The 19553-nt window shown below is 28.2% G+C and overlaps 1 protein-coding gene across 1 annotated transcript in view; it reads right to left on the bottom strand.

The window, feature by feature from the left end:
* Positions 1-19553, bottom strand: part of LOC100214544 (TBC1 domain family member 9) — a 90709-nt gene that overhangs the window by 40394 nt on the left and 30762 nt on the right. The window contains exons 8-9 of the mRNA XM_065798088.1: positions 13337-13402; positions 2427-2503 (exon numbers count right to left, since the gene is read on the bottom strand). Coding sequence (XP_065654160.1) covers positions 2427-2503; positions 13337-13402 — 143 coding nt within the window. The remainder of the gene's footprint in view (positions 1-2426; positions 2504-13336; positions 13403-19553) is intronic.

The following is a 19553-nucleotide window of genomic DNA, read 5'->3' on the forward strand; positions in this document are numbered from 1 at the left end:
AAATTTTTTTGTAAGATTTTCAACTATTACTTACTAAATGCTTTAGTTTTATAAACTTTGTATAGGTCACAACAATACCTTTGTGTAGTTTCATAACATGCAAGGAACATCTTTTCATAATGAAAACATATAGAACTATAATCATTAAAAGTTATATTACAAAGCAAGCATTTTTTTTTTCTTCTTCAGTGAAGCTTTGAATAAATCTTTTGCCAACCATTTAAGTAAACAAAATTTTATGACAATCAAGCTTTAGTAAAACTCCAATATTATATTTTTTGTTACTCATTTTAATACTTAGTTTTATGATACTTGTTATTATTTCATCTAAATATTAAAATATGTTCTTTAATTTATCAAAATTAATAAAATGTATTTGCACCATACATATTCAATAACTTAAAATAAAGATTGCATCATCATAAAATGAAGTAATACTTGGCCACTACTTTTTTTTAACCCTTCTTGAAAATAATTAATTTTGAATTTAATTTTAGAACACTTTATTTCCAAAAGAATAAAAAGAATTTTTAGGTATGAATGTTAATCCGTTTTAGAGATATTGGTTATATAACAAATTCAAAATGGCCGATGTTGATTTCTGAAATCCTATTTTGATAGAAAGTTTAAGTTCAGATATCTCAGCAATTACAAGAAATCCCAAAATTATTTTTTCTGTATTTCTTCTTCTTATATTGAAGATACATTCATAAAAGTTTCAAGTGTTAAATTTACTGGATACCCGCTTAATTTTTAGTTCTTAAATGGTCCTAATTTTAACATTTTACAGCTGGAGGCATTTTTAGGGGGGTCTAACTTCTATAATTTTGAACCCAATGTTACAAAACTTATCAGGAATGATGACTACCACACAGGAATGATGACTACCTATATTCTCACAAAATAACAAAATTTTCACATTTGCTTGTGCATTCCGCTTTCATATGCATTTATAAGTATTGAAATTTTTTCTTTAAATTGTTTTTTTTAAATAACTTTTTTTAAGTCCAAGATGGGCAAAAATATTTATTTTCGTAAAATAAATTTTATTTTTTTGAAAGTTGAGGTAGATTACTGCCATCAGATTAATTTTTAAGTATTTAAAATAATTGGTTTTTTATTTATATGTATTTGAAAATGAGACGTTTTTGAAATAGACAAATTTCTCGAAATAGGCTAAAATTATGACAATATTTCAAATTGCCATAATTTTAGAATGCTTCAAGATAATGAATTAAAACTTTAGGAAAATCATTTTTTCCATAAAACCTCTAAGGGGTGTAAATCTCAGGAAAATCTAAGATGGCCACCCGAGAAGGTTTGGCTCATCTTATATGGAATGACCCTGTAATTAAAAGTTTTGATATATTACATTTTTGCAACAAAAGTGTACAAGAGTAAAAAATTTCATTGCTTTTTAATGTAACAAGTCAAGTCCTTTGCAAAGTGTAATATCCAAATTAACTTAGAGAAACAACTCCTAACTTGGTGTGATATTTGTATTAAATACTACTTGGTACATGTCATGCTTTACTTATCTTTCATGCTATGACTCATTATATGCATACCATAGTTTTTCTTTGGGTATATACTGGAAGGAACCAAACAGTTGTCAATACAACATGAAATTCATATTTGATCACTTCAGATGAAACTATTGAAGAACCAAGAAAAAACAACTAGCTCTTTGTGTGAAGCATTAATGCACTTTAAATTAAACCACTTTTCTTTCATATAAAGCAAAAGCAAATAAAAGATTTAATTTTAGGATTAAAACAAAAAGTTAAGAAATTTGAAAAATTAAAGCATAAAAACAAAAAACAAAAAAATAAAACATTGAAGTTTTTTGCAAGGTTTGTTGGAAGATGTCGCTTATAATTTTATTGTTTTAACTATGCACATTTTTGATTTTTTTTTCAGATTTTAAAAAATGCATGTATAAGAAAACCATATAATAAGCAAATAGGCAGACCTAAGGCTCTGTTTGTTATGAATAATCTAACAAAGCGCATCAACCACAAAACAAATTTTTGACAGCTAACTCCTTTCCAAGTACTTGCATGCACATAATTTTTTTCCATATAATCAATGTATGTTCTAGTAGATTTCAAAATCACTATGAAGAAAACTATGTGCAAGAAACGGCCATAAGAAATTTAATGCCCAAAGTTAGGGTGCAATTTTAAATTTAGTGGTTTAGGATCATGATTTCTAGACAACCTAAAGTTTAAAAATGTTGAGTTTTTTCTTTTACTAAAGAAATCTACCCAAAGTAGCAGAAAAATTTAAGTAAAAAAAGTATGTCTGTTATATTCATACTGCTACAATTGTCCCATAAAGTAGAAAAACAGTTGCAAGTATAGAAAACTTAATTTATACTTTAAGTTTAGAATAAAGTATTCTATACTTTTGGAATTCAAGTTTACCTTTTCATTCCGATATTTGCCAATTGTTCCATTAACTCAAAAGTATCTGATGCATGCAGTAACATGGAAAAATAATGCTGAAAAAATAAAAATTACTAACCTAAGTAGATAAAATATACCAGAGAATAAAAATAGTAGTTATTACATAAACCTTTTTTTGATCAAAGTTCTAAAAATAAACTTGTAACTTATTCAAAAAAACAGTAAAGAAACAGTTATAACTTATTATGTATTTTTACTATATATTTTTAAAAGCAATTAAATAGCTTTTAAAAATAATTTTCTCAATACAAAATATATTGTTCAAAATTTTCTTCTGGAAATTACCTCTGGAAAAATTTACTTCTGGAAATTTACTAGTGTTGTGACCAAAACTAAAAATTGTAACTAACTTAACTAAAAAAACCGTAACTAAAATTACCCAACTAACTTTTTAGTCTAACTAAAATTAGTCGACTAACTTTTTAGTCTCACTAAATTTAGTCGACTAACTTTTTAGTCTAACTAAAATTAGTCGACTAACTTTTTAGTCTAACTAAATTTAGTCGACTAACTTTTTAGCGTAACTAAATTTAGTCGACTAACTTTTTAGCGTAACTAAATTTAGTCGACTAACTTTTTAGTCTAACAAAATTTAGTCGACTAACTTTTTAGTCTAACTAAAACTAGTCGGCTAACTTTTTAGCGTAAATAAATTAGTCGACTAACTTTTTAGTCTAACTAAAATTAGTCGACTTACTTTTTAGTCTAACTAAATTTAGTCAACTAACTTTTTAGCGTAACTAAAATTAGTCGACTAACTTTTTAGCGTAAATAAATTAGTCGACTAACTTTTTAGCGTAACTAAATTTAGTCGACTAACTTTTTAGTCTAACTAAATTTAGTCGACTAACTTTTTAGCATAACTAAATTTAGTCGACTAACTTTTTAGTCTAACAAAATTTAGTCGACTAACTTTTTAGTCTAACTAAAACTAGTCGGCTAACTTTTTAGCGTAAATAAATTAGTCGACTAACTTTTTAGTCTAACTAAAATTAGTCGACTTACTTTTTAGTCTAACTAAATTTAGTCAACTAACTTTTTAGCGTAACTAAAATTAGTCGACTAACTTTTTAGCGTAAATAAATTAGTCGACTAACTTTTTAGCGTAACTAAATTTAGTCGACTAACTTTTTAGTCTAACTAAATTTAGTCGACTAACTTTTTAGCATAACTAAATTTAGTCGACTAACTTTTTAGCGTAACTAAAATTAGTCGATTAAAACAAGCTTCAGTACTAAAAACTGAATAACCTAAGAAGCCATGAATATTTCACACATGATGGCACATTATTGTGGCGGTTGAATGTCCCAAATATGGTTCATAGGGGCACGTCAAATCAAATTCGTAACGTATTAAATCAACTTTGATTATTAGAATTTTGTCCCAGCTCTGAGACAACTACCAATGCGGTTGTTGCAACTGTTTATAAACACCCAATGGGCACGGAATCTAAAAAAGGCACCCTTTGAACGTTTAATTAACATTCTGCAGTTTAATTTAACGTCTAATTCGGGGTTGGGAAAGCCAACTTGTTGGGGGTATTTTTGTTCTCACGCTCCAATCACCGCAATTTTTTTGAGAAACATTTTCATTTGACTTAACAACATTCTTGATTTTTTTTTGACTTAATTATTTTTTTTGACTTAATTAATTAATTTTTTTGACTTAATTAATTAATTTGACTTAACAACATTCGCACGATGCCTAAAAGTGTCATATCTGAAACATCAAAAAAATCCTGCCCACGCCGCTGGTAAAGCAATATACGAAAAATAAAATTTTCGCAAGAATCTCAAGCGAAAAGAAACTTGCTAATCGATTCATTTCGAAAGAAGATTTTTGAAACCTACCGAAAGGACTCAGTTAAAAAATAATATCAGTTTTTTACTTCATAAAAATTTGCATGCGCGATAATTGACACTTATGAGTAATGAGCTTTTAATTACTTAGTTCATTGAACGGATTTTTTTAAATGGAACATTTTAATCTTGTTTTTATGACGAATTTCAAGTTTTCTTCCGTAAGTGACCGTTCTTCAAGTGGATTTATCGAAAATTTTCCTTTCGAAATAAATTTTTTGATCATTATTTGAAAAAACAAACTAGTAAAAATTTAATATGTTGCTATACTGAAGATAAAGTTTCATTACAAACAGTTTGATATATACAGATATTTTATTTTCACATTTCTTGCAGTTAGGCGAATAAACTTCCTTTATAGATTTCGAAACGTAGTTATTAAAAGCGCTCATTTCTCAAGTGCTACTTCCGAAAGTGAAACTTTTGGAAGTTTTGGAAGAGCATTATTTGAAATAGCAACTTACGAAAGTCTAATTTTCAGAAGTATTATTTGCGAAAGTTACTTTGACATATTTTAATGCTTCTATATATTCGTTACGAATAAAAATAAATACTAATTGACAATTAGTATTTATTTTTATTCGTAACGAATATATAGAAGCATCAAAATTTGTCAAAGTAACTTTCGCAAATAATATAGTATTACAATTAGTAATTGTATATACCCTTTTGAAAGATTTTTTTACAGAAATCTTTGAAACCTTTCGGTTAACAACCCTATTTCAAAGGCCTAAAATAGCAACATAGGAAAAATTATCCCAGATAAGTAACATTCCTAAAATTGGATTTTATTATACATTGCCTATAAATTTTCATTTTTATATCAGTGATATATAGTATTGGAGCCAGCGAGAAGGGAAGGTGGTGTTGGGGGTATGACACTCACTATCTATTACCATGGAACTATAAGAGATGGACGTGCAACCTATTGTTTTACATCAAAGAGGCCGCAGAAATTAGCGAGCCATGCGAGTTTCCGACAAACTCTAAATTTTCACCCGTCAACAAAAAAATCTATTAAAATGGCTGCCCTTAGTTTTTAAACAGAAACTCTGATCATGTGGTATTAGTTTAAATTTTATAGCATTTGTTTAATAAGACTGTTCAGGATAAGTAACTACTTCACGTGTTGACAAATTACTAAACAAATTACACCAAGGAAAAGGAAATCAGTTGTCGGCACGAACAGATTTTCATCATTTTTCCAAGATGAACATTTGTAAATTTGGGAACTTTTTTCGTGTAAACAAAGTTCCATCAATAATAAAATAGATCTGTAAAGATAATTTTAATTTAAATTTCATCAATAATAAAATAGATCTGTAAAGATAATTAGTTCCATCAATAATAAAATAGATCTGTAAAGATAATTATAATTTAAAAAAGTAAAGCGAAAAGTAAAAATGCTTAAATAAAATTTTTAGTCAAGGTCTGGTTTCATGCAACTCCTTGGTCCTTCATTCACCAGCCTTAGTTTTGTGTATTTTTTGAGTATTATTTCCGATGTCGCCATTTTTTGCCTCGACTACTCTATAAGCTCCATAATATATATTCCACTGAGCATTGTTTTTTAGTAGGTGTATTTTCTAATGGGCTTTTTTATAACTCGTTTGATAATGCAAAACCTTTTAAAAAGTTATTCAAGTTAGTCAAGGCACATAATAACCCATTTGTTTTTGTCAAATAAAAATTAGTTTATATATAGCTGGTAAATCATGCTATGTTAATATTAAATACTTAGTTATTCTTGCGGTTTGCCATAAATTGGTTTGCTAAATTCTTTAAAACTGTGACAAATTATTTTTTTCTTTATTGTATTTATATTCATTTTATGTATGAGTTATTTATCCTTAACTGTATATATTTCTGTTGTTAAACATAAAAATAAAAAATTCTATAACATTCATAAACAATAAGTCTACAGCAATGTAGTAGATGGTGTAGTTCCCTGGACATGAAACCAATATTCTCTAAGTAGCTACAAAACTAGTTGATATTTTGTATTATTTGTTATATCTCTAGTTATACATGTACTAAAGTAGTTAAGTAAATGATCTCAATTTCTATATTATTATCAGTGTTATTTCTTAAAATATAAGGAATATCTAGCTATATAAAATTAAACTTAAAATCTGATTCTATTGTAGCCATTCTTGACGATTTTTTTATTATTCAAATAAACATATGTAACTTATATCATTGTATAGAGCTTGACTTGACTTAAAAAACGAGGGGTCATTCAGCCTTTGAAGTTAAGCGGATCTAAAGTTATTGAATTTTTTGTAGTGCAATAATTGATGATTTTTTGACGAAAGGTATAGGGCTTGAGTATGGAAAATTTGCATTGTTATGGCACCGAAAATTTGCATTATGTCACGCAAAATCAAAACAAAAAACGTCATAAAATATGCGAAGGAAGATAGTTATATATATATACATAGTTTCTATATACAAATCCTTAGAACCTATTCTTCAAGAAAACATAAATAAATACTTGTTATAAAAAGAGGAAAGAGTAAACTTGCAATTTCCACCTGGACACTTTTAAAAAACACTTTTTTTTTTCTATAAAAATAAACCTTGAAGTTTTGAAACGCTAAGAACTAAAAATTTATGTATAAAAGTTAAAAAGTGTGCACATTCCATTTGATTCGTCATCCCTTTTTTAATGTATACGGAAAGTTTTATAAAAATTGGATGTGTTTTGGTACTAAGGAATCCTAACCTCTAAAAGCTTTGTTTTAAAAAAATGTTCCCGCTTCGAGCTTTTTTCTTAAAAGTGGTCTTAAGATATGGATAAAATTTAAATGAAGCCATATAAACTATAGTACTTTCTATATATGACTGGAAAGAGGTTGAGTAACACTAATTGATGCAAAAAACCTTAAGGTGTTTGCTTAAGCATACAAAAAGATATAAGAGAGTAAAGTTCATGAAAGTTACGTGTTTTTTTTCAAACGTCAAATGTTTTTCGTTGAGCCATGGAATCGCTATCTATTGCTGTTATCTTGAATAACTAAAAGGAAGTTGATGTAACTGGTTAGACGAGACCAAAAGTTTTCGACGAATCCGACAGACTTTATAATTTAATTTCTATTGTTTAAAACAAAAGATTTGTAACAATGCGCAATGAGCATGGTTCGCAAAAAAAAAAAAAAAATAGGTTGCAAGTCCATCTCTTACAGGCCATGCTATTACCGATATTTAGTTTGATCATTCGGCAAATTAAGATGTTATTATAATTATTAGCAAATCTCAGCAATCGATATATATATTCTTATACTCAGCAAGTATAATTTTTAATCGGCAATTATTCTTACGGCAGTTTTCAACTTACCACACCCCCCCCCCTTCCCCTGAATACTAGCGAATATACTTAGTCTCTAAATATTTAATTTCATATAAGCGATAAGAAGTACCAATTTATTAACGCTAACTTCCATCATTTTTCTCAACAAGCTTGAAATTTAATGCGAAAGCTTATATATGCAACGTTATCATTACATTCATAAATAAAACTTTATCATTTTCTCATTTTTTCAACGTACGGACAAATAAGCACAGAATTGCACTTAAATTGGTTGGCGTATTTAGGTTATGTTTGTTACATTTTAAGTACATTTAAGCTTCGGCAATTTATTTATTCTAAAATGCATACCAAATGTTAAACGTATTAATAGAGTTTTCAAAATGCAAAACATTTAATAGCATTTACCGAGAGGCTCATCGTCCGCATTTAAAAAAGCAACTTCCGCAATTAAATCGTGTAAAACTGTAAAATAAACATTCTGTTAAATGGCAGCGGTCGCTTTATCAAACCAGAAAATTTCTTATCACTTTTCAATTACTTAAAAAATGCAGAATATCTATCATTTTAAAGTACATTTTCACTTTTTGTTAAAAAAAAATTAAGTTACGATATATTTTTCCCAAAATAGAGTTGTTTTTTTTGTATCAAAAGTTTAATTTTTAGTCGTATATAAACTCATTTAATTATATTAAATATGGCTGTATACTAGGCAGCAGCAATTTTTGGCTTTAAATTGCTTCAAGCTGGAGTAGATAGTTTGTTAGAAAATAAGAGTTTTAGCGTGAAAAGTAAGATCTAAAGTTAACTAGAAGCAATCTTATTTAAAAAGTAAGTTTGAAATATCAATTTAAATGAACCGCATTTAAGACGCCATTTTTTGTAGAATTATAAAGAAAAGGTAAGGTTAATGAAATCATTCATTATGAAATATAAACTTGGGTGGGTCATAATTAATACATGAAAATGTAAAATACATTTACAAATGTAAAAAAACTTAAATTTAAATAACATAGAATCGGGAAGACTTGCTACGTTCATATTTTGCACTTAGTTTTATAGTCTAATTAAGCAATTGGTTTTTCTAAAAACAAAATTGAAAATCGGATAATGATACTTTGCAAAAAATTGCGATAATTGTAGCCTGGAAACATAAAAGCCCTCAAGTTTCTGGGGTCCCCCCCCTGTCCCAAACATGAGAGCAACAACTTTATAAAATCATTTTTTAAACATGTTGCAACCTTGTTTGATTGTTTTAAAACAAAACATTTCAAGTTCTAAATTTAAAAGTTTTTATTTAAGAACAATAAAATAAATTCAAAAATAATTATTACAACAAGATATTTCCGTATTACATTGATTAAATTGCACCAATTTTTAACCAAATTAAAAAATTCCAAATTTTCGTACAAAAACATTTGAAAACATTCAGCCGTCATCCTGTTTCGCTTAGTATACAAATTGTTTAATGCGTCAGAAAAAAGGCGCTCACTTGGTGCACTGGTAGCAGGTGTACATAAAATCATCGTTGAAATGCAATACAATATTGGAAAAACATATTGATTTTGATGCCAAAACTCTTAAACATTTTGTTCGTGCACTGACAATCTTATATATTCACTGATTTCTTTTTTTAAATCTAAGGTTACATTTTTGTCACTATCACATCCGGAATCATTTTCTTCATCCTCAAATGACAACTTAAATTTTTTTGATTCCTTTGTCACCTTTTTAATTGGAATTATTTCACCAACTCTTTTTGCGAGATAAAAATCTGACAAAAATTCTTTCACAATTTTTAACTATTTCTTTTTTTCGCACTTTTCAAAGAATTAAAAACTTTTATAATTTGGATCCAAAAAAGTGGCACACAATGTAAAGGAATTATTCTCTAATTCATATGAATCTTTGTAAGTTTGTAAAGATTCTAACAAATGTGATTTCAATATTACAATTAAAGGAGGAGTCTCACTTTTATTCTTACTCAGCTGCATCTCAAGGTACTTTATACTTGGAATAATTAAAGAACACGTTGCATACCTATCGCCAGATAGTAAAACACTTACTTGATTAAAGCTTAATAAAGCATTTACCGTTTCTTTTAAGTTAACCATTTCATCTTCATCGAGTAAATATTTTCTCATATCTTTGTAATGTTGTTTCGAATTAAAGATATCTTTTACGTAGGAGTGAAGCTTAAGCATTCGCTCTGCCATGAGAAACGTAGAGTGCCAACGAGTTTTCACATCTTGAATCAAATGAAGTATGTGATTTTTTTCGACCCCTTGTCGTGTTTGACTTTCCTCTAATAAATCATTAAGTTGAGAAGAATGATTGAAAGATGTAACAATTTTCCTGCACTTAGTTAATGTTCTTGCAATGAAAAAGAATTTAGACGAAGTATCTTTTTCACCTTCTTCAACTAAATCTATGACATTTTTAACAACTAATTGCAAAACATGTCCCATGCATCTTATTGGTTGAATGTTTAAACAAACTTTTAAAGAATTTAGACAGTTGCGTACGTTACTGGCGTTGTCTGATACTATACTCATTATTTTATCATCTACTTTAAACTTTTTTACGATTTTTAGCAAAGCCTCTTTTAAATTATCTGCATCATGGCGGCCATTAAGGTATGCAAAGCCCAAACAAAAACTGATGAAATTTGTTTTGTCAGAAATGAAATGTGCAGTTGCAGATATAACTATAGTTTTGACAGGACGTCCATCCGTCAGTAGTAATAGATAAAACTTTAATTGATAATAATTTTGATTTCAAAAGTTCAACTTTTTCTCGATATAAATCAGTTAAAAGAGATCTTAACTTTTTTCGGCAAGGCACTTTATACTTTGGATTTAAACACAAAACAAATTCTTTAAATGCACTACTTTCTACCAACATAAATGGAAGACAACAGGCAATAATGAAAATTAAAAGAGCTCTATCAATCTTATTGCTAACTCCTTTTGACAAGCCACTCATAGTTCGTTTTTTTTTCGGCGTTATTATTTTGTGATCATGTTCAAGATGGTAATCTAATATACTCTTTGATGTTTTACAAGAGTACTTTTTAGGTCTGTTACTATTACATTGATTGCATATCCATTTTGATGTTTCCTCATCAATTGAGTAATATTCGTATGTAGTTTTAGCTGCTGCTTCAATGGACTGAGCATCAACTTCAATTTCTGTTTGACCGGATGAAAAACTTGAACTTCTTTCGCTATCGTTATGATCTGCAGGGTTTTGTTCATCTATAGTCTTTCTTTTATCCAATCTTTTCTTTGTCAGATTCATCAAATCAGATATTGGAGCAGCATATTCAATTGGAGAAGACCTATTATTTTTCGACATAGTTTAAAAATGCAATTTCTTAAAGTAAATTTAAATATATAATTGAGAATAACGGTTTATCTAATATATAGCGGGAAACCATTACTTTGAGGTGTCAGTTAAGACATTCCTTAAATTTTGTTGTGTTGAGAAATTATATGAACATAATATGAATTAAGACAAATAAATCAACTTAAAGACATTCATTAAAATTTATTGTTTTTAAGAAATTTAAAATACGTAATATAATTTGTGACAATTAGGTAATAAAAATGTTTTGTTTGTACCTAGTATTGCCCCACATTTTCTTTCATTGAATTAAATAAAAATTGGTTTGTTAGTAGAACAACTCCGCCAAAAACAGCTGATACTTTATACCGAATACATAATTAGTTATTAGCATTTTAATAATAATTTTAAAAAAAATAAAAATTGAGAGTTGAACAAGATATATATTCAATTACACAATATAGAAATAATAAAAAACATTAATTGCGTAACAAATTGTTACGCAATTAATGTTTTTTATTATTTCTATATTGTGTAATTGTTACTAACAACTACAATCATATTGTCGTCACTGTAAAAACTGCGTTTTATGAGTGTAGAACAAAATAAATTAGGTATTATTACCTCAAAAAATGATTGCTGGTATTATATAAAAGAAATCCGAAAAAGCTTCTGCATACAACACATTTCAAAAATATGGCACCATTTTTTTTTCTAATAGTTTAAGGTTCACTTTAATTAGAAATTGAGATTTCAATCTCAATTTCTAATTAAAGCGATTTAAATCCAGATTTAAACCGCTTTTCATTGAAAGTTACTTAGTAATAAGGGGGGAGTAATTGGATACAGTTTTTTTACTATTACAAAACTCCAAGTGTATATCTCGCAAACTTAAGAAAAAAAAATTTTCTCCAAAAACTTGAAAAACTCTGAAAATCAACTTTGAAAAAGATGCCATGGAGATCTAAATTGTAACTTACAGCAATTTGTTATTAAAAAAATGGCGCTCAAACCACTTCACAACTAACACATAACAAGATTTAAAAAAAGTATTTTTTGGGTAAAAGTAACAATATATTTTTCTCAAATTAAAAACTTAGTCGACTAAATTTAGTCAAACTAAAAAGTTAGTTGACTAATTTTAGTTACGCTAAAAAGTTAGTCGACTAAATTTAGTTAGACTAAAAAGTTAGTCGACTAAATTTAGTTAGACCAAAAAATTAGTCGACTAAACTTAGTTAGACTAAAAAGTTAGTCGACTAATTTATTTACGCTAAAATGTTGGTCGACTAATTTTAGTTACGCTAAAAAGTTAGTCGACTAATTTTAGTTACGCTAAAAAGTTAGTTGACTAAATTTAGTTAGACTAAAAAGTTAGTCGACTAAATTTAGTTAGACTAAAAAGTTAGTCGACTAAATTTAGTTAGACCAAAAAATTAGTCGACTAAACTTAGTTAGACTAAAAAGTTAGTCGACTAATTTATTTACGCTAAAATGTTGGTCGACTAATTTTAGTTACGCTAAAAAGTTAGTCGACTAATTTTAGTTAGACTAAAAAGTTAGTCGACTAAATTTAGTTAGACCAAAAAATTAGTCGACTAAACTTAGTTAGACTAAAAAGTTAGTCGACTAATTTATTTACGCTAAAATGTTGGTCGACTAATTTTAGTTACGCTAAAAAGTTAGTCGACTAATTTTAGTTACGCTAAAAAGTTAGTCGACTAAATTTAGTTAGACTAAAAAGTTAGTCGACTAAATTTAGTTAGACTAAAAAGTTAGTCAACTAAATTTTGTTAGACTAAAAAGTTAGTCGACTAAATTTAGTTACGCTAAAAAGTTAGTCGACTAAATTTAGTTAGACTAAAAAGTTAGTCGACTAAATTCAGTTAGACTAAAACTAACCTTAACTCCCACCCCTAAAATTTACTTCTGGAAAAATTTTATTTGCCAGAAGTAAATTTCCAAATGCCATTTAATTAAAATAATATTTATTTATTTTCAACAAAATTTTCGAAAAAAAACTTGATTGAATTTTTCAAACTTTAAGTTTCTGTTAAAAATAAAATTTTAACAATTTTTTTTTGTATTTTAATGCACAGATGCTGAAATGTTAGAACAAAAAAGAAATGTATTCCAAAAAAGTTAAAAAAATTACAAAACGACCAATTGATTAGTTTTTTTTGATTGACATAAAAAGTTACTAATCAAAAATTAACTTAATTACCAACTAATTAAAAACCAACTTAATTACCAACTAATTAAAAACCAACTTAATTACTAATTAAAAACCAACTTAATTACCAACTAATTAAAAGATATGTTTTTAGATTAGAAGTTAAAAAAAAATTCTAACTTACAGTAACATTTCTTGTTACAACTTTAATTCCATCTGGAAGAACCAATCCGCTTGTTCTTTCTAAACTCTGCAATAAAAATTTTTTTTAATTAGAATAGTATTATAGTAAAATTTATAACCATTTATAATTTATAGTAAAAAGTATTGCTAGGTAATCACATATAAGTGCATTAAGCTAGTAAAAAATTAAAACAGAGCAAAGAATTTTTAACTTTATTTTATCACACAAGAAAATTAAGATCTACCAAGATTTATTAAAAATAAATCTGGGAAAAAAATAAACAGTGAAGTTTGTAGAAAATCTTTAAATTTTAACATTTTACAATGGCTTCTTTTTTATTATTGAGCATAAGAATATAAAAAAATAAAAAAAATAATTGATACCCATATGATTGTTACCTTGATGATCTTTGCTCGAACAAAGAAGAGATATTTTATTTATTATTATAAGGGTAATTCCATGTCAAATGACCCAGGTCATGTCACCATACATCTCAGATTTTGCTGATTTTTATACAGTTATGAGTCCTTAGTAAAATAAGTATTACTTAAAAATTTTAGCCTCTGGCCCAAGAAGATCCTGAAATATGATAGTTTTACTTTTAGCAGATATCAGCCAGGCCCCTCTTGTCCCCTCAGAATTGCAACATTTACTTGGAGGTTTTAAGTCACATAACTTTAAAAATATTTAATCTTTTTACTTAAAAATTTGTAGCTGGGTATTTTTGAGGGGTGATGAATCCAATGAAATGATCAGAAGTGTAAAAAATTATTATTAAAGTACCTATAATTATCAATTTAAATAAATTTAGGCAATTTTTATTTACCTGTTAGTAATGGTCAAGAAACTCATGGGGCCTTGATAATATCAAAAAAAAATTACACATTCTATATTCATTGATCTTTCAAAAAATATAAAGATTTTGATCAGCAAGTATATGGTTATCTATATATGGATAATGGGGCACCGAATCCCTACTTCTTTGTAGCGGAGTATTGCAATTGATTTTTCAGTATCTTCTAGACTAGCTTGAACTTTTGGCATTTCTTTAGTGGCAATGTATGTGCATGTTAAAGTTATTTTTAGGGCCCAAGACACTGGGGCCAAGCCCACTTATTTTCTCAAAAAAAAACTTTACTCAAAAAAAATTTAATTAAAAAGTTTTTAATTAAAAAAAAAAGATAACTTTAAAAATATTGTCTTTAAAAAATTTTTTAGTTTGTACTTGTTCTGTTTTATTTAATTATTTACAAAGTCAAATACAAAAATATAAAGTAAAAAAATATCAAGATTGTGTTAAGATTTGGTTAGATGCATCAACAGTCAAAGTATATATACGCCCAGTTGTTGTTACAGCTGCATTAATGATACAAATTATGTTGGTAATTGGAACCCAACACTCATCTGCTATAGGTGGCTTGAAAAGTTTGTTAAAAGGACCATGTGGATGCATAAATGTTACCATAAGATCTTGCTCAAAATTGTCAATTTCATTTATCATACCAATCAATGAAATGTATCATACTTACACAGAACTAATTCACCAAATTTCGATGTATTTGTGTTAATTTGCTGATTAGGTTGAACACTTTGAATACCAGAATAAGAAAACATGCCTGTTATATTAAAATCTAACAGTATCTATAGATTCTAAAGCTAACAGTATTTATAGATTCTGGGTTAAATTGATGAAAAGGTTTTTTCAAAGTGGTACGTAATTCTGTCTTTCTTTTTCAATCTTGAACAAATCTCCTTAATTCACAATATGGTCATTTATGGGCCTTTGTAGACATTTTTGCATTTGCAGTAAATAGTTTTACAGTGCCGCCAATATTATCACATGGTGACTTACCATGACTTGATGCAAAAAATCAATGTCAAAATCATTTTTATGGAAACAGATATTGTAAAAGTTTTTGTGGTTTTTATACTGTGCAGCACAACAATACAGCAGTCTTTTGCCAACTTTTTTTGTTGCTTTAGATATCTTGCTTGACATTTGCAATGTTTGTTTATTGCCTCTGATAACATCAATTTATATTCTTCAATTGTTGTTCTTTGACAGATCAATGTTGTTCTGTCTGTTTTCTTTTCAATTCAAAAAGTTTTATATTATTCAATGTAAAATTCTGTTAAAATGATTTTCTTGGATGAATATTTTTAATCTGTATACTTGCAAATCAAAAATCTTATAGACATATGTACTTTCTTAAAACATTTTAAGAAAGATCATTGAACACAGAATGTTCAAAAACCAGTTGGAGCAAATACAAACCAATTTCTTGAAAGTAATATTTTCAAAGTTATCTTTACTTTGTTAAAAATGCAAATTAAAAATTTTTTTTTTTGAGAAAAGTGGGGCATGGCCCCCAGTGCCCCGGCTATCTGGTCATCTGCCCTGGAAACAATTTTAACACACGCTCATCAGGACTACACAAGTGCTGAAATTTTCAGAGCTTCAGTTTGGCTGCAAAGTAGTGAAAAATCTATTACAAAATTCCACAACAAAAGTGGACCCATGACTTAGCCCCCCCCCCCCCTGTTCCCTAGTGTATTGGGCCCTAAAAACACCTTTAAACACTCATACATCGGCACTAAAGAAACGCCAGAAATTTATGAGTTCAAGCTAGTCTAGAAAGTATTGAAAAATAAATTGCAATACACCGCTACAAAGAAGTTGGGACCCTGTGCCCCATTATCCATATAAGGAAATCCATATACTTGCAAATCAAAATCTTTGTATTTTTTGATCAATGAATATAGAATAAGTAATAATTTTTTTTGATATCATCAAGGCCACATGGATTTCTAGAGCATTAAAATCTGGTATATTAAAAATTACCTAAATTTATTTAAATTGATAAATACAGGTACTCAAAAATAATTTTTGAACTTTCCGACCATTATATTGGATTCGCCACCCCTGAAAATAGCCAGGTACAAATTTTTAAATAAAAAGATTAAATATTTTTAAAGTTATGTAACTAGAAACCTCTAAACAAACGTTGCAATTCTGAAGGGAAAGGACAAGGGAAGGGACAAGAGGGGCAGAGAGAGAAAGGGAAGGGACAAGAGGGGCCTGGCCTACATCTGATAAAAGTGAAATGGTCATATTTCAGGATCTTCTTGGAGCCAGAAGCTAAAATTTTCAAGGAATTCTTATTTTACTAAGTACTCTCAACTGTGTAAAAATCAGCAAAATCTGAGATATATGGTGATACTTTAAAAAATGTCTGAATCATTTAACATGGAATTACCCATATGAAAGTATTAGCATTAAAAACAATAATGGGTAATTTTATGTAAAATGAAAAAAGTTGTTTTTCAGATTTTATTCAAACTTTTTTCCCAAAACAATTCAAAAAGAAATTATCTTAGGAAATTCAGCCTAAAACAACAAATTTCAATGGAAATTCAATTTCCATTCAAAAACTTTCACTAATGCCTGGAAATGCCAAACTCTTATATATATACAAAAAAAAATTTTTAATAAAAAAATTTGGTCATCTTAAAATAAAATATGATAAAGCAAAAATAACCAATTTAAAAAAATTTGCTTCAACTTTTTGTTTTTAAAAATGTTCAAACTTCTTATGTAAAGATGGGTTAAACTTTCACATCTTCCTTGAATTGGCCAAACCTAATTGTCAAATTGAAATTGAAAATAACAATCTTTGATAATCTTAATATAAACATAGTTTTGATCCCTTAAAGTATAAAAAATATACGGCCCAAAATAACTTTTGTATTCAATACTTTCGAAAGTTTACATGGAATACATATCTTACATTACAATACATTGGAAATGAAATTTATTTATTATTCAACAATAAATTACATAGTACACGTTTCTATTGCCACTTGTTTGCAGTGTGTTGCGCATGCTAAACATCTATTGCATCTTGTTTATTTTTAGTGAACACCTCAAACTGAATAAGCAGTTATATAAAAACTATAAAAATTAATTAATTAATTAATTAGTAGCTTTATTCTCTGCATTTCAGCAATTACTTTAATTCATTGCATTCAAACAGCAGCATACAAAGTGCCATCATAGGTTTCTTACATATCAAATAATTCCATACTTCGTTCCATACCCAGTTAGCTTGTTATTTTCTTGCAATTAAAACAACAACAACAAAGATGTTTTTATTCTCAATGAATAAAATTTTTTATATAATATAAATATTAGATAAAAACTATATATCTACAAAACATATTTTAATAGCTTTATTTCTTATTCATTTCTGAAAATTGTGTAAATTTTAATTCCGAGTTACATTTATCATATATATATTGCAAATATCATCTCTACTTTACAGATAATATTACCAGGAAGATCATTGACATAAACAACAAAGGAAAAAAGATGAAACTGCTAGGGTACCACCCTAAAAAAAAAACCATTCTTGTGATACTATGACAGGAATCTTCTAATGAATGCAAGAAGAATTTTATGTGAGAAAGAACTTTAGTAACAAAAACGGAAGTGATATGGATGTCTAACAGTGAATTAAATTATTTCTTTGGTACGAAAAGAAAAGGCCATCCAATTTAAAAGATGAATTAGAGAAAAAATACTTTGCAAATATTTTTGCCTAATACTTGGGAGACGTAAAAAGATCAGATCCATGTATGAGGGATTTTAAGTGAACGCTTGAAACTTCTGTGATAAAATGTGAAGTTGATATCTTCTTAACTTCTGTGATAAAATACAAAAAATCTGAGAATAATGGACCAGAATTCATTCAAAAAAAACAGTTTTGCATCAATTTTTCCAATGGTAAAAAAAAAAAGATTCTCAAAAAAGTTATTCTTTAGGAAAAGGTAAAAAAAAAAAAAATGCAATTAGAAATAGGAGCTGCAAGGGAAGGAAAAAACTATGGGGCAGAGCAAAGTTTGCCTCAAAACCAACATAAAGAAATGAAAGCTTTCAGGTCTCAAGGAGATTAAATAAGAGGTACAACTTTCAACAGAGAGATCAAGACATTAGCCCAAGGACCATCCAATGAAATTCATAAAAAGAATCTGCACAGTCAGCACAAAAGTAATGTAAAAGTAAAAGAAGTGTGATGATTGGCTGAATCTAATGAAGTGTGATGATTGGCTGAATCTAATGTAGGAGTACTAGACAAAAGCTAAAACGATATTATAACATGATATGAAACACATTAAAGAGAACAAGTAGAAACTAAGCACAACCTAGGGTTAAAGACAAAACACAATTCAAAGAGCAAAGGTTAATTATTCTAGTTGCCTGTAAAATAAAATTAACTGTCTGAGCAAGAGATTAAAATTTTACTTTAACTTATGTTCATTATTATCATCATTATTTATATCATTATCATTAGACTTTAATTTGACAAGTACCAGATTGATCAGAGCCATGATATTCAGGATGAGTACCCAGAGATGCCATTAGGAAGATTCAAACCTGATTTCAAGACAAATAGTTGAATTGATAAGCAAGTTTATGCTCAGACAAAGTATTATTAGAGTATTGGAGTCTTTGTGAATCAAAGGACAATAGCCATTAACACTGAGATATAAAGAAGAAACAGCTGAATTTAGAGAAACAGCTAAATTTAAAGAAGAAACAGCTGAATTTAAAGTAAAAACAGCTGAATTCAAAGTAGTCTCACAATGAGCAATGTAACCAAAACCACATAAAGCATACTATTTTTTTTTCAACATCTTTGCTTCCAACAAGGCTACAAGCAACCACTAATTAGAGTTGGAAGTTACTGGAAGAGAAAAGATGAAGATTGTAGTGCAAGATAACGATTGACAGAGGACTTAAAGGATTGCAAATTATATGATTCAGGAAAGCAAGATGAAGGAAGTGAATTCCAAAGAAATGATGTTCGAGGAAAAAAACTTGACAAATAAGAGTTTTTGGAGCACTTAGGAACAGTCACAGAAAAAGGATGAGATTTAATTGAATGAAGAGTAACACGAGAATGAATTTTAGTAGATGGCACAAGAGACACTAGCTCTTTAGAGCAGTGCCCATTATCGTATTTGTAGAAAAGAGAAAGAGAAGCAACATTATGACGGTGTGATAATGGTTGGAGGTTGGCTGCAAGAGCAGGTCCAACTATGTTTACAATGTGTTTTTGTACCTTGTCTAAAAGAGAAAGGGCATCTTTAGAAGATCCGCTCCAGATATGGCAACAGTATTCCATACAAAGCCTGATTTGTAGAGATAGAGAATAGA

The sequence above is a fragment of the Hydra vulgaris genome, chromosome 05 (genome assembly GCF_038396675.1).
Source record: "Hydra vulgaris chromosome 05, alternate assembly HydraT2T_AEP".
In the NCBI taxonomy this organism is placed as follows: Eukaryota; Metazoa; Cnidaria; class Hydrozoa; order Anthoathecata; family Hydridae; genus Hydra; species Hydra vulgaris.